Source organism: Centruroides vittatus, unplaced genomic scaffold, assembly GCF_030686945.1.
Source record: "Centruroides vittatus isolate TY-2023 unplaced genomic scaffold, ASM3068694v2 contig_400, whole genome shotgun sequence".
In the NCBI taxonomy this organism is placed as follows: Eukaryota; Metazoa; Arthropoda; class Arachnida; order Scorpiones; family Buthidae; genus Centruroides; species Centruroides vittatus.
This window is the reverse complement of record NW_027122215.1, coordinates 4,099,167-4,115,928: the sequence shown is the minus strand read 5'-3', so window position 1 is coordinate 4,115,928 and position 16,762 is coordinate 4,099,167. Positions and strand designations below refer to the sequence as shown.

The 16,762-nt window shown below is 32.0% G+C and overlaps 1 protein-coding gene across 1 annotated transcript in view; it reads left to right on the top strand.

Annotated features, from left to right (window-relative positions):
- Positions 1–1,792: 1,792 nt before the first annotated feature.
- The window catches only part of LOC136976474 (U3 small nucleolar ribonucleoprotein protein MPP10-like), a 49,350-nt gene continuing 34,380 nt past the window's right edge, over positions 1,793–16,762 (top strand). The window contains exons 1-3 of the mRNA XM_067271766.1: positions 1,793–1,911; positions 8,470–8,998; positions 10,316–10,557. Coding sequence (XP_067127867.1) covers positions 1,835–1,911; positions 8,470–8,998; positions 10,316–10,557 — 848 coding nt within the window. The 5' untranslated portion in view covers positions 1,793–1,834. The remainder of the gene's footprint in view (positions 1,912–8,469; positions 8,999–10,315; positions 10,558–16,762) is intronic.

The window sequence follows — 16,762 nt, the reverse complement described above, 5'->3', positions numbered from 1 at the left end:
TGAGAAATATTCTGAATTTTTCGATTCGTCCAGATTTCGGATTTCCCAGAACGGTAGGCTTGACGTCTTAAAAGTTCTGCTATTCGGCCATCTAATCTCTCTTATGGTATTCAAAATCTTCTGTTTTATTTTATTTATTATTATATCTCGAAAACTTTGAATTGTATATATCAGTAGTTACTCTTATATAGAATTTAAAATGTATTCGAGAATTAAACAAAGAACTAACCAATTTCTCATTAATTAAATTCAACCTATAGCGGAAAGGATTAAAACCAACGATATTGTTACTGAAGCGTAGTAAGTGTGCTTTGAAAACAGATTAGATTGGAATAATTAAATTTGTCAATTATTCAGTATTTTTTGAAAATACCCATAACTTTCTGATTTCAATAATATAGATATATGTTTATCGGCTAGGATTTTCATTCCATAAAATAAATGTTTCTATTAATTTTAATGGTTGGATAAAATCACTCAGCACTGAGGCTTGAAAAGGTCATTGTGTCGGGGTCAAGCGGAAGCTCAGAGGCGGAGAATGAGCTATTCAGTATTCTGTCTAAAGATCCACAGAGACATTTATAGCTTCTGCAAACGGATTTAGAAGCTGCTGCACAACGCAGAATCCCTAGAGGGCAGCCGTTTCATCTTCATCTGAGCCTAGCCGAACCCACAATGGGATTGATTAAACAAGCCCTCTTAGTGCCCATAGACCGAGAGAGTTCTTTTTTTTTTTTTTTTTTTAACTCTTTCCGCCCTGTGGGCACTAAGAGGGCCTCTTTTAGAAGGCCCATTATGGGTTCGGCCAGGTCCACAATGGGGTGACCGGGTGGTGAGGGACGGGGCCCGACATATCCGAACGGACCACCCCCCGAAAAATTCCTGGGGATTTTCGACCCGTTCGGAGCCGATCCCGGGTCCCCCAGAGCGGTAGGCTGCCACCTTGACCGCTCGGCCATCCGGCCGTAACCGAGAGAGTTCAAAAAGAAGAAGAAAAAAAAAACAAAAACATTATAAACGTTATTCCAGAAAGGAAAGCCGAAGCTGAGTTTTTGCGGCTATCCGCCTGAATTTCTATATTCTAGTACAGGGGCATATCCAGATTGTGCTTGTGGCGCCCGTCGGCAAGGGCCGATTCGAACCGACAGAGGGCGCAGAAAAAAGGAAAACGGTGAACTTCGAACTGGTCACGCACTTCCTGACCAGCGACTACGGAGAGCGGACATCTTAAAACACGAACAACTCCAACTTCGGCCGGCGCCAATTGTAGTCATATTGTATTATACGTTATTGTATAAAATATAAATAAAGGAAAGGATATTGATATCCCGACTGGATTTCCTTCATCCGCATCGGACGAATTTTATCGGCGACAAATACTCCATATGCTTATAGTGCTGCAGAACCTCCTTGATACCAAAGTAATCAGCATTGTTACTTTAAAATGAAAATAAATATAATAACGCATATCCCATGACTTCCATTAAGTAAGATTCGGCAACTAATGACATTCTAAGGTAATTAAGTAACCTTTTCCGAAAAACAACAAAGGGACACGTGCCTTACTCTTCCGAAACTTCTTGAGTAGCATCCATATTCTCAAATTTCTGGATACACCACTGTTCTTGTGTTATTTTTAAACATATGTCATAGGCTGTGTGTCGAGAAATAATAGATAGAATTTATATAAAATATATTTTCTGCAGGAAAAGTTTTTATCCAAAATTTAAAAAATTTAATAATTTTTGTGATATAAAATGTTTTATCTATTTTTAGCGTTAGGTGGCGCAGAGAAACTTTATTTTCACTAGAAGAATCACGTGTAAAACGAAAGATGCCGGATAAACCTAACATTAAAGAAGTAATTAAGGAATTCTCGTCATTAACGAAAAATCTAGATCAGTATTTAAGGTATATTATTTACAATATATTATAATGTTAAATTTAAATATAGCTTCATTGACAGATTACACATGCAAGTATTTGAGCGTGATCGTTGCATTTTCACGATGGTGAACATGAAAATTTCTATTCTGAGAGTTTTTAATATCATAATGTATACATGAAACAATTTAAATTGTGGAATTTAAACGTTTTAAAGTGTGTAGAATGTGACAGACTTTCTGAAACACCAAAAAGAAATATCCGAAAGGACAAATATGTTAGGTTTTCAGGTTAATCAACAGAATAAGTATTTTTGGTCAAAGTACACCTAGGTAATAACCCCAATGGCGGCGCTTCTGTTAGGTTAGGTTAGATTAGATTAGATTAACTATATTTTTAATAGACGTTTCCTTTTTTTTCTTTTGTCAGAAGTGCGGCCATAGCACCACCATTGGGGTTACCCCCAATGCCGTGGTGCTATGGCCGCGCTTCTGACTGTTTGTGCTCCCGACTGACCTCTCGGAGGGGAGCTGCCGGCAAGCCACCATGTGCTAAAACGTCACTAGTTATTGATTCACAGTAGTTATTGAACAAAAGAAAAAAAAGGAAATGTCTATTAAAAATATAGTTAATCTAATCTAACCTAACCTAACAGAAGCGCCGCCATTGGGGTTACCTAGGTACACTTTAACCGTATTTTTTTATCCATATTCCATAAAATCATTTACATTTATATCTAGTATTGTTTCTAATGTACTATTTGTATTTCTGGAATACATATTTGATCCACTATAATGAATTATTTTTCCATGTTATGAGTTGATCACAAAAAATATAAGTTGAATTTGCGTTCATTTTAAATATTATCAACTTATTAGAAAAATAATCATTACAGTTTATCTTTGATACATTTAACATTTTATTATTTATTCTAAAACTATGAGATATGCTTTAATGGAGTATATAAACAACTGTTCAAGTACTTTTGAGTTATCTCACTCGTGTTCAGGAGAAATGAACAAAAACACATTGTTATGGGAAACCAAGTAAAATGTTCAGATATTTTGAATATAATATAAAATAAATAAGAAGACATAGAGATTATTAACAGTAATAAAGTAAATTAAAATAAAATGAGATGATGTTATTACAGTGGCGTGTCGTGACATTTGATGATAGGGAAGCTGTGTTTCTGTAAGAAGCCGACTTCCAGGGGCAATCAGTTAATTGCGCGTCAGTAATGGTCTAGGGTCCATTCGTACACGGGTGGTGGCTGTAGAGACAAAGACGACAAGTATCTGACAAAAACCGTTTATTTTAACATAAAATAAACATATACTACGTACAAAATAGTTTGCTTTAGGCCAATCAGCCGTTCGGACATCCTGAGCATCGATGTGATTCGTTGATGGTCGATCGAAGGTGGCCCCAGAACAGTGGCGTTGACTAGTCTGTAAGGCACGGGGAGACTTCGTCCGTTGGAATCGGGGACATGGACTAAGTCCGAAGTGGCACGGGTTACAGGTTGGCATAATAGACGAGAAACTGTTTTTTTTTTCTTTCCTTTTTTTGCGCGTTGACACACGGCGTTTTGGTTATTCGGAACGTTAACCGAGTGCCAGGTATCCTCGATTGTCGGAGATTACCGTATTTTACGGACTATAAGACGCACTTTTTTCTTTGAAAAATTGCCTCCAAAATTCAGGTGCGTCCGTAAAATACGGTATATCAATCTCCGTTCTTTCTTTCATCCATTTTGATTGGTCGTTCTCCCTTAATCACGCTTTCCGAGTGGTCGGTCCCTGGTTACTAAACGTAACGAGACTCTTACCCAGAGAGTAAGAAAAGTCAAAATCGACGACGAATTCAATCTTCCACCGATCATTGGACAACTTCCTTCCACGATTCATGGTTTCTACCCGGCAGTTTGATATAAACCTTGAGTGTCCGACTACAAACGACTTTTACCTATGTTTTTTTAAACTAATAAATTTTTCTCTAAATTAACCGTTTTTTCGCGTCTTTCGTGACGGGTCGGACCCGTCCGGTACATGACATTTCCATAAAAGTTTTAAATACCGGAAATGACAAAAATAAACAATTTATGTATTTTAGTTCTAAAATACAAATAATACATACATAATACAAATTGATATGATACAAACAATGATAGAAAAACTTGTTTTTTTAATTTTTTATAAACTAATTCTATTCGGCAATTTTTTCCGCAAAGTCGTTAATTACTTTATCATAAAAGTCGCTGGTCATCGACTCCATGAACGTATTTAAAAGCTTTTTTTCTATCGAAAGCGACGCTAGCGACCACAATTTTTCCTCCAAGTGTTCCTGGCCAATGTATGAATTTGCTCCGTGGTCAAAAAACTGCGCTCAACAGACCCACTGGTAGATGGTACCGTAAAAATTAATGATATTAAATCATATAATTCTTTTAGTACGTCTTTGTTCAGATCGACATTAATTATAATATGTTTTATGTTTAAGAGTTACTTGTCAATATAGTCCGGGCACGAATATAAATATTGCGATTCACTATGTAATTTAGATAAATCAAAAAATTTCCCATAAAATTTGCTTAATTTAAAGAATTAAAACATGCTTGGAAAAATTGTTAATAATTTTAATATGAAAAACATCTAAAAGTGATAAAAATTCTAAAGATTTTATGTCTGAAAATCTGTCAATATAATTATTATTTTCTTTTAATTATACTGTAATTAAATATAACTTTGCAAAAAAACATACATAAAAATAACATTGAATACTCTTTACTTTTTAAATCTTAAACAATTCACTTAGTCAGATAGCTCTCTACCCAGTGGCTAAGGGATAGAATCGTTGGAAGCGTTACACGTGTGTAGTTTCCACCAGCTAAACCGGCTGAGATTGGTGCTTTGTAAAGCGCATGCGCCAATGCCCTCTGGCTGCTTTACATCATTCAGTTATTCTCGTCATGAAAGCTGTCTCGGAAGCGCCTCCATTCTGCCACTGACATTTGAATATACAATAGCAATCTTATCGTTTTTTTCACATATAGTATAAAATTTTTAATAAGATACATAATGCAGTTATAATAAAATATTAATTTTAATTAATTCAAAGTACGTTAAATTATGAAAATTTATATTTTAGAAAATACAAGGGAAGGTCATTGGAAGGTGGATGCGGCGCTTCCACCGCTTCCAATGACGGCACGCCACTGTGTTATTATCTTATGGAGTCCCATTAATGGGACTCTATGATGGTTAGTTAGTGTTAGCTACTTCCAAGATATTGCTAAGCTGCGAGAGTCACTGTGATTGATTACATTAATTGCTAAGCTTTTCTCATGCATCCAGATGGCAGTAAGGTGGTGGGCTCTAGATCAAAGATGCTCAAGCAACCTAATGTGTTCCATATAGTGTTAAAGTCTCTGTCCAGCAGCATTTATTCCAGGGTGGTAGTGTCCATATTCATGTCTGTATCTCTTTGATGTTCAGGAATTTATTCCATGATGTTACATGCTGTTACCCCAATATACTCTGAGGAAGATCCATCTTTTTCTCTTGTAGATCAGAATTCAATATACTCTGCTTATGTCCAAATGTCTTTTCTTTATCATTCTGTAGGGTGTTAAAAATGAAGGCATTTCATTTCCAAACAATGTTCCATTATTCATTTTTACAATTCTTTACAGTAATTTTATGGGTGGATTTTCTAAGATGTGAAAGGAAAATCTGAGATCCATTTTGTCAGAAAGTCTTGGTGGAGTATGTATTTATACTTATCCTAGTTTCAATCCATGACTTGATAAGTTTAGAAGGTAAGCTATGCAAAAAGATGAATTTTCCTAAATTCTGATCTGAGAGTATTCCAGTAGAGCGTGGAAGGAAAGCTATCTGTTAACTTTATGAAAATTACTTTTTTATGTTTCATCAGTCAGCAGAGATCCACAGGATGTAGCAAATTCATAAGTTGTCTTCCAATATACAGTGATTTTATATTTATCAAGAAAATAGACCTCATATTGGTTTGTCTGGTCCTTACAAGTTTTTTATCTCCAATGAGTTGTCAGATAAGTTGTTGTTGAGGTCTTTTGCTTTACTTTCCCCCTTCCAAATTATCAGGATGTCATCTATTTTTGTAAAGATTAATATGTGCCTTAAGATGATGTAAGGCTTTCTCTCAGCTTTTCTGTCAATCTTGGCAACTGTACCAGTGAGGGGGAAGCCCATGGGTAGACCTATATTTTGTCTGTAGAATTTCCTGTTAAATGTAAAATATGCTTGCTATACAATTGATTACATGTAGCATTTCATAGATGTCTCTAAAGAACACTCTTTTAAAGGTACCAATTGCTAAAAGTTCTTGTCTTGTATAAAGGAAAGCAGGTTCATAATTTTTTGAAGTCAGATGTTTCTAGTCAATCTTCTTCCAAGACCAAAGTGACCAAAGGAGGCAAAATCATTCTTGGTTGTTGTTAATTGTGTATTTGTTATATTTATAGATGTTTGTTAATTGTGTAATTGAAAGGCATCATGTTATTTTTCAGCATACAATGCAAGATTCATTCCAACTTCAACATTTCTACATGATGGGGTAGATGTCCCAATCAACTTTGTGCGTTTTAATGTATCTAGAAATTATGGATACTGAACAACTATTAAGTAATACTGAATTTCTAATGGGATTTCTAGAAATTATGGATACTGAACAACTATTAAGTAATACTGAATTTCTAATGGGATTTCTAGAAATTATGGATACTGAACAACTATTAAGTAATACTGAATTTCTAATGCTAACATGTTTCTTCTTTTATAAGTTCTTCAGTGAATGGGAAATATATGTTGAATGTTTAGGTAATATTTAATACTTGATGTTTATTATGTGCTCCATGAATTTGTTAGAGTATTCATCCCTGTATAAGTTCTCATAATAGTAAGTTCTTTTGATTTTTCCATTATTTTCTATGATTTGAATGTTGCAGATGTTATTGTATATTCTGTACTAGCAAACGCTGCTGTATGCTTCTGATCTGTCTAAGCACACTATTTAATGAATCTGAAGATGATACAGTGCATGAATATACTGTATTTTGAAAAACTTGCAAAAACATTAATGAACACATTTTTGCACAAAATTAACATTCATAATGATTCATGTGCACATAATAATTATTTTCTGAACATATATTGTATTCATATGATTTACAAAAGCTACACATACTCAATATGAGAAACCTATTCTTAGGTCATTGTCTTGTGGGAAAGAAAATATATTAGTTATACATGTTACTGAACATGAAAAACATGTGCTAGCTCTAATGAAGCAATGCTTGGTTAGCACAACACAATGTGGAATGTATATAGTTTACCAAATTACAGTTAGATAGTGCATTCCAAATTATCAGGTGCTGCATTAACAAACTTCTGTACAGTAAAAATGTGATTGACTAAATGTTTACGTTTGGTATCTTTGAAAACTGAAAATTTAATATTAAAGATTGTTGTGAGTATACTTTCAAAGAGAGAGAGGAGTCACTGAGATTAAGGAAGAAATCAACAGATTATTTGTAAATACAGTAGACCCCCTATAAAACGGTAGATACATTCCGTGTTATATGAATTCCGTGTTGTACGAATCACTTAAATACATGAGCCAATCACAGCCTGGCACGTGTGCAGTTTAGCAGCTATGGCTGTTTAAAAGGTTTTCTTCCATAAAATTAATCAATTCTAGACTAATTTGACTCAACATTTCCAAATCACGTATAATTTTTTGGGAATAATTCATATAAACTATGCTATAAATTCAAAAAATTGTAGGATTACTTACCAAGTGTGCACCGTTTGAAGATGCCATTGCTTAAGCTTGTTTTTGTTGTGGAGCGGCTCCTTGAATGGTGGACGCGTTTCCTGATAAATTATTCTTTCTGCGAAAAATTCGCTGAACTTTGGAGACATCATTAATAGAAATATAATATTTATGGCTGTTGAATAATAAATGTGTTTTAGTAGGTCTGCTGCTTGTTTAAACTCAACGGTTTGTACATTATCTGTTATTGGTCCAGATTCGACCAATCCTGTCGCAATGCGAGTCGGCGATGACGTTTTACCATGTTATACGAACATGATCACAATTTTTCTGCCGTGTTATACAAATCCATCTTATATGAACCCGTGTTATAGGGGGGTCTACTGTATATAACAAATTTAATAAGAGTGGTAAAATAAATTGCAAACTGTATATTTAGTATATGTAATAATAGCTTTTAACACGAATAAATTTCTTGAAATGTTATTATACAATTTTGTATTTGATTATTACATTCATTTTGATTGCTACTAATTTATTCCTGAAGGATTTTTTTAATTTGAAAGGAGAACTAAGAGTTTGGGAGTTTGTATTGATTATGAAAAGTTATCCTTGCATAACTCCCAAAATAAACATTACTAAATAATAATTTTTATAATGATAACAAATTGTTTATCAGGGATTGTTAATTATAATTTTATCTTAATTATATTTAGAGTATTTTAAACATATTGAAAAAAATACTAAAGTAGTTTTGATTTTTGTTTTTAGTTCTCAAGCACAGCATTCTGTAAACTTCAGGAAAGTTGCAAAAACTTTATATGATCTTGGAAAGTGTTCAGAACCTGTAACAAAACATGTTATTAAATCTGCTTTACAAAGATTAGTAATAAAAGATTTTGATGAAGAGCAGATCTGGCAACAAATTGAATTACAAAATAAGCCCTTTCTTAGTCATTTATCAAAGAATATTTCAATATTGTCTAAGTCTCATACTGCTATTAAATTAAGAAATATACCACATGAAACCACTGAAAAGAAAGAAAAATTATTAAATAAACTTGGAAAAGAAAAGGTGAAAAGTAGAAGTTCAAAGAAAAATGAAATTAAGAAAGTTAGATTTGTGCCATCATTATCAACATCTATTGTTGATGATAAGTTCTTTAAATTATCAGAACTTGAGGAATTTTTAAATAGTGAAGATTTAAAAGAATCTAAAGAACAGAGTGATGACGATTCATCAGATGAAGATTTTATTGATTACTTTGAAGATATCCCTTCAGATAGTGATGATGAAATAGTAATTATTTTTATAATGTTAATAATAATAATTCTTTATTCTTTAATTTAATTTATATTATTTAATCTCAATGTTTTATATGCAATTTTTTTTTTAATGTGAATATAAATAAATTTTATTTAAAAATTATTTTGGTTAATGTTACCCTAGGTATACAAAATGGCGGCTCGTCTCCGATTCCAGCAATCAGAAGACGGAACAGTGGGGATGCATGTTCTAACCTAACCTAATCTATTCTAATAAATTACCATAATTATTAGCAACCAAATTATTAGGATAGGTTAGAACGTGCGTCCCCACTGTTTCCTGTCTTCTGATTGCTGGAATAGGAGACAAACCGCCATTTTGTATACCTAGGGTAACAGTAACCATTATTTTTATACAGCAATAACTGCAGATAAAATAGCATTTAATATAATTATACAATGCTGTCATTAAAAGGAAGTTTTCCTTTTAATGACAGCATTGTATTGGAAAATTATTATTGATTATATTCAATACAAATTATAATTGAATCTTTAAATAATTGAATAATCTCATAAATAATTGAATAATAATCTCATAACTATAACTGAATGAAAATCATTATTGCAAACAAAGATTGCTAATTGTTGTTTTTTATCCAAATTATATTAATATTTCAATTATAATTTGTATAGAATAATTTATTTTTAAAATTTTCTTTTATTAAAATTAATGTTCAAATTTTTTAAAGTTTTGACTTATAAAATTAGGTGAAAAAATAAAATTAAAAATGGTTTATGTTCACGTGCGATAAAATTCTTGTAAATATAGTCATTTAGTTGAAAAGTTTAATTTATACAAAATGCAAAACTTAATACTTTTCAGTTACAAATATGCAAATTTCATTAAATTCCTGTTTATGTAAATAATTTAACTAATTGAAAAAGTGTATTATATTCAAAGTACAGTACATAAATTAGTTACTTTGAATAAGATATAAAGAATAGAAATTTATATTTTAATTTATTTATACATTCTCCCTTGATAAAGGAAACATTTTTTAAGTTAATAAAGAATTGATTGATTAAATAGTTATATAAAATGATATTTGTATAATTTTTTCAAATTAAAAGTTGCTCAAAATTTGTAATATATTACTTTTGTATATGTTCTTGTATTATTTCCTTGATAGAACATTAACATTATAGGTTTCCTATAAAGTATTATGCATTGAAATAATAAATTTTTTTATGAGTTTTATCTCAAAACTTTCTTAATTATTTTAATAATAATTTTTAACATTATAACTTATTTTGTATCCTTAATTTCTAAAAAACATATTTTAATTTTAAGTCGGCTCGAAATGCTACATATAAAGATTTCTTTGATCTGCCAAATAATGAAGATATTCAAGAAGAGGATAAAACTGAAGATTTTCAAATACAGCATGATAATGCAAAGGAGTACGATACTGATGAAGCACAGGAACAGGATGATAATTCAGAAGAACAAGATGATGATGATGATATGCCATCAGATTCTGATCAAGAAGAATCTGAAGAAGAATCTGAAGAAGAAGAATTGGATAATAATGAGTTAGTTAAATTTTAAAAATTATTAGTATTAAATATTTTATAATTTTTATGTTAAAAATCAAATAAAATACTTATGTATATACAAGTTAATAAATATATTTATATTTGTTTAGAATACAAAATACAGATAAGAAATGCCAACATTAGTATGGTTAACTTAAACAAAATAATAATAATTAACGGGGGGCACTGCTTGCTGCAAAGAGTGGTGGTGAACTTTTTTGTGAGCTTACTTGGAATTTTAAAATTATGGAAAATATTGAATTTTGGATAATGGTGTTTGAGTTGCTGTTAATAATAAGTGGTATTGAATTAAATCCTGGTCCGGTTGATCGTACTCCGCCACATTCACAGATCCAATCACCGATATCTACTGTGAAGCGACGTCGTTCTCCGAGTGAACCTTCCTTGAAGTCAGCGAAACTGGAGGATTTTTTCTCTTCAAAGTCAGATTCAAGTAAGTCCATTCCTAGGGAGATTATTTCATATTTGGACGACCGGTTTGAAAAGCTTTTTTCGACTTTAAATGAAGTTGTTACGAGGATTGACTGGTTGGTTAATTCGCATAATGAACACGACCAAGGATTAACTCAGTTGGAGGTTAAATTAGAAGAAATTTTCAAAATTAAAGATGATATGCAGCGAAAAAACAGTTTGATTTTGCATTCTATAGACAAGGTGTCGAATGAAATGAGAAAGAAAAATATTTTGATAAAGGGTTTAACAGACGACAATTCCGATTTGAATAGGAAAGTGCAAAACCTGTTTTCTAAACTGATAGGTGAATCAAGGTCAATTTCAACAGTTAAGATAGTGAAATTTAACCGATCAGATACTGTATTGGTGGAATTGCAATCATTTACAGACAAGAAATTAATTTTCGGTAACGTTAGAAAGATAAAGGCACATGATGCATTGAAGAATATACAAATATTTGATGATTTATGTTGGCGTTCAAGACTGAGACGGAAGAAGCTTCTGCCTTTTCTACACGATTATAAGCTGCAAGGCAGGAGAGTTCGACTGTTGGCTGATGTTTTGCAGGTTGGCGATGAGAGATATACTTACGACCTAGATAAAGGAGAATTATTGAAACTTGATTTTTTAGTGGAAAATCGATTGGCAAATTCTCAAAATCTTCATTCTCCGATCCGAGCAAGTGTACAGTTGGATTGAAAGTTTCAACATGGAATTCTCAGGGTACCCTCCTGACTAATCTAAGTAATAGTGGTTTTGTTAAACATATTTCTGAAACTGATATTTTGGGATTAACCGAGACTTGGTCTACAGCCCCACTGTGTTCGAGATTTAAAAGCCTTAACTGTAGATTAAAAGTTTTTGAGGTAATGGCTACTAAAAGTTTAGGAAGAGGTAGACCTTCCGGCGGGTTGCTTCTAGGTATAAATGAAGATTTGGGGGAAGTAAATTTGCTGCTGTCATGGCAACATATAATGGTTGTTAGAGTGAAATTTAACCGGAAGAAAAATAAAGGGCTACGAGAAATGATGGTTATATTGGTATATCTTCATATTCCTATCTTTGAAACTTTAATTGCAAAATTGGAGGATTTGATTTCTGATTATACTCCAGATTATGATCTTCTGCTGATGGGTGATTTTAATGCACGAATTGGCTTGAGTATGGACACTATTTATCATGGGGATGCGATTTCAAACATCCGACTATCAAATGATAAAATTTGTAATAAAAGAGGAAACTTACTTATTGAACTAGTGAAAACTTATAATTTATACATAATAAATGGTCGATATCCTTCTGAATCACCAGCAGACTTTACTTACATTTCCAAACTGGGTGCTTCAGTAATTGATTTAGTGATCCTGAGCGAGAGTCTGGTAGAGAAATTGAATAAATTTTTTATCTCTGAAGATTATATGTCCGACCATCATTTGGTCATTTCTGAAATCTTGATAGACACTGACGAGGATGGAAAATCTAACTTGATTGACAAGAAAAAAGGATTAATCTGGAAAGAAGACAAAGCCAGTTTATATTCTGAAACAGTTTCGGCCAGATATGTAGGTATTGTCTTAGGTGGTGGAATAGAGGATAGTTATTCTGCTATTCTGGATTTGATCAAGTCATCAGCTGAACAATGTAGAATGATAACATACCTGGGAATGACAAAATTACCGTCTTCAGTTTGGTTTGACAGAGACTGTAGAACAGCGAAGAAAATGAAGAACAAGACGCTGAGGAGGTTTCGAATGTCCCGTAGTAATGAAGATCTAATAAAATACTGTGATTCTAGAGCAATCTTTCGTTCTTTATGTAAGACTAAAAAGAAGAACTTTTGGTCAAATATTAGTAGACAATTGCAGTCTGCGCGATCTTCTGTACAGTTTTGGTCTATTGTTAATAGATTTAACAGGAGAAAGAAATCCGATAATCAAATTCCTCTTCACGACTGGGAACGTTTTTTAGAATATAACTTTTGCCACCCAAGTTCTGATTCAATTCTTGATTTTGACCATGATAATTTCTCTCCTATTTTAGATGATCCAATTTCACTCTCTGAGTTAAAAATTTCAATTCGTAAACTAAAAAGAAAATCAGCCCCTGGTATGGATGGTATAAAAAATGAATTTATTATGCACCTACCTGATGAAATATGTTTAGAATTACTTAAACTTTTTAACAAGATTAAGGAAACATCAAAATTTCCCGAGCATTGGAAAAATGTGTTGTTGCAGATGATTTACAAGAAAGGAGACAAACTAAATCCTCAAAACTATCGTCCAATAGCGTTGTTAAATACCTTTAGAAAGTTGTTTACCGGAATTTTGGCAGATCGGTTGAATCAATGGATAATAGAATTTAATGTTATTTCCCAGTTTCAAGGAGCATTCGTTAGAGGAAGAGGGACTATGTACAACGTCTTTATACTTAATGGTTTAATACAGTATGTTTTGTCAAGAAAAAGACGTAAAATCTATTCGATATTTGTGGATTTGGAAAAGGCTTTCGATAGAATCAATTTAAATATTTTATGGAAAAAGTTACATTTGTTAGGAGTTTCAACTCCGTTCATTAAGCTACTAAAAAATTTATTTTGTAACACAAGATATCATGTGAGAGGCAATCTGGCAAATACTAAAGGTGTCATTTCCGGTAGTGGGTTGCCTCAGGGGGAACCTTTAAGCCCCCTGTTGTTTATATTATTTATTAACGATTTACCACAACTGTTTTCTACCTTTGAAACTTCGGAATTTGCTCTTGGGGAATCTGTTGATCTGCATTGCTTAATGTACGCTGATGATGTAGTTCTGCTAGCAGATTCAAAAACGGGTTTGCAACGAAAACTTTCTCTGCTAGTTAATTATGCTAAAAGAAATGATCTTACAGTTAACTTACAAAAAACGAAGGGAATGGTTTTTCGCAACGGAGGCAGACTACTTAAATCTGATAAGATATTTGTGAATAATACTGAAATTAGTTTTGTGCCATATTTTAAGTATCTAGGAATACATTTTTCTTCGTCAGGTGCGTATAATCATCATTTCGATTTAATAGCCAAAGACATACAGAATAAGACAGGCTATATGCTTACTCTACAAAAACGAATGAAGCTAAGTTCTATAAATAGTATCTTTAAACTTTTTGACGCCTTTATTGGTTCTAAGATGACTTATTTATTCCCGGTCTGGGGACTGGAGTTTCTGTCTAAACTAGAAAAAGTACAGATGAAATATTTTAAGAGACTTTTTAAAATAGAGCGTTCAGCTTCAAGCTCTGCAGTTCGTCTTGAATTGGGAAGACCTCCATTGGAATTGAAATTTGTCAAGACTATTCTTCTGTTTTGGTCAAAAGTTATGGAGTTACCCTCATATGACTTGCGCCAAATTACTTATAATGTTTTGCTAACAACAGTTAAACCTGATAAGAAAAGTTGGCCTGCTTCAGTTAAGAATATTTTTGATAGCTTGGGCTACTCCTTTTTGTTTTCAACACGATCAGCTTCATTGTTGAGAACTCACTTAAATGATATAATTCAAACTAAGTCAGACCAACTGTGGAATCAGGATATATCGTCTACTTCAGCTAAACGAGTGAACTTGTTCGAAATGCGCCAGGGTTGGTGTACAAAAAACTACTTAAACTGTGAAACTAATTTTTCCACGAAAAGCCTTATTATGCAACTTAGACTTAATAGATTTCGGATTATGTTAAAGGGTTATCGGATAAATATATCAAGAGAGAAGTCTTGTAGTTATTGCGGTAGTAAAGAGGAAGAGAACCTTTTAATACATTTGTTTGGATCTTGTCAAGTGATATATCAACTAAAGTGTTTTGTACTAGGAGAAGATTTCAAGTATAATCATTTGAAAAATGACGACATGTCAAAATTTACTTTATTTAAGATTTTCTCCTTCTTCTCTAAATCTTTACAATTTTTGTGATAATTTACTTTTTTATGTATATTTAATAACATTATGTAACTAATTTGTTCCTCCATTGTAAGAATTAATTTAAATCAATAAATCAATCAATCAATCAATAATAATTAACATTTTCTGATATAGAAAGAAAATATTTTAAAAGTAAATACAGTAATTCTTGCTATGAAATAAAAATCACTGTTTATTTATATAGAAATATTGATATAAATCCATTTTATTATAACTTTTTAATCACATGAAAGACAACTTCAAGAAGTTTGAATTAATTTAAAAAAAATTAGATTAGCTAATCATGTATGGAGTCAGGGGATTTATATCTCAATGGAAAGCAGTTTTTGGTTTCACTTTTGTAGTTTTCCTTGGGTTTTGGCCGAACAGTGGTTAACTTGTATGGGTAGCAAGATGTGTTGCAAGGGACCAGATAAAGAATACTCATCTACACCATCTGTTAAAATAAACAAATGATTTTAATGTTGGTGAACATTTCTGGTTACAGGAAGTATTAAAGAACAGTAAAATTTTGTGTGTTTATGGTAATTAGAAACAGTCTTGTGAGGTGAGGCATCTTGGTGATGTTACATGTGTCTCTGCTCCTTGATTTTTTTAAAATCTACAGTTCCCATTTTACCAATTGATCTTTTGGTAGTACATAAAACTGGAGGGTATAAAGCAATTTCCTAATGTGAAGTGTTTGATCTGTGTCCATGTTGAACACTTTTACTCACAGAGCCCTTCTTTGATTTGTTGATTTGTATGGGGAATTGAATAGAACTGGCACATCACCTGAAGCTAGGTGACATCCAACAGCTTGGGACATCTCGGACCAGGTAAAACTTTGATTATCTTTGCAACCTGAGTTGCAAGAATTTGATGTTTTACCTTTGTGCTTTTTTGATACTATTGCAATTAGATTTTGTTTATTTTGAACTTTAGGAGTGTTGTTAATAAAGGAAATTAAGGATTTCATTATAGTTTTTGTTAATTGTGGGAACCCAATTTACATACGTATGAAATAGTTATGATATAATTTATTCTTTAATAAGAATGTTTTTCATAAGAATATAATACTGACTGATGTATTTTATTCTGTAATAAGAGTGAAATATATCAGTCAAATTATAACGTAACAAAAAGGTAACAATTTAAGTAAATAACTATCTAATTTTAATAAATAAGAATTGAATAGACTTATTGTTAACAAAGATAAGTCAGTTTTATGATATCCAATGCATTAATAGACATTTGTCAATGAGATATTGTAAAATGTTATTAAAAATCAAATTTGTAATGTTTTCATTTCAAATCTAACAGTTGATAAGTAGAGAATTATATTTAACGCATGGATAAGCCTTAAATGTATGTAATTGGGCTGCAATTTGAAAAAATTGTAGACCTATAAATTTCCACTGTTGTCTCTGTCTGTCTCTCTGTCTTCATTATTTTAAGTAAATTGTATGACTCCATGGTTTACAATTAACTAAAAAATTTCACTTTACACATTTATAGGAGTCAGTAAATGGCTTTTTCTTGGATCAATGTGTTCAGAATCTACAATTACATCTAGAGATATGTTACATTCTGATAAATTGATACTGTAACATTAATCTAATACATTGATGCAGATGGATATTAGAATATTAATTGTGAAAGCTATAGTTGGGTTTATAATTTTAAAGTTTTTTCATGTTAAATAAAATCAGATGATTTTATCATATTATTATATGAATCCTTAAGTATGAAAACATAATTATCCTTATCACTACCCATTAATAACATTAAAATGT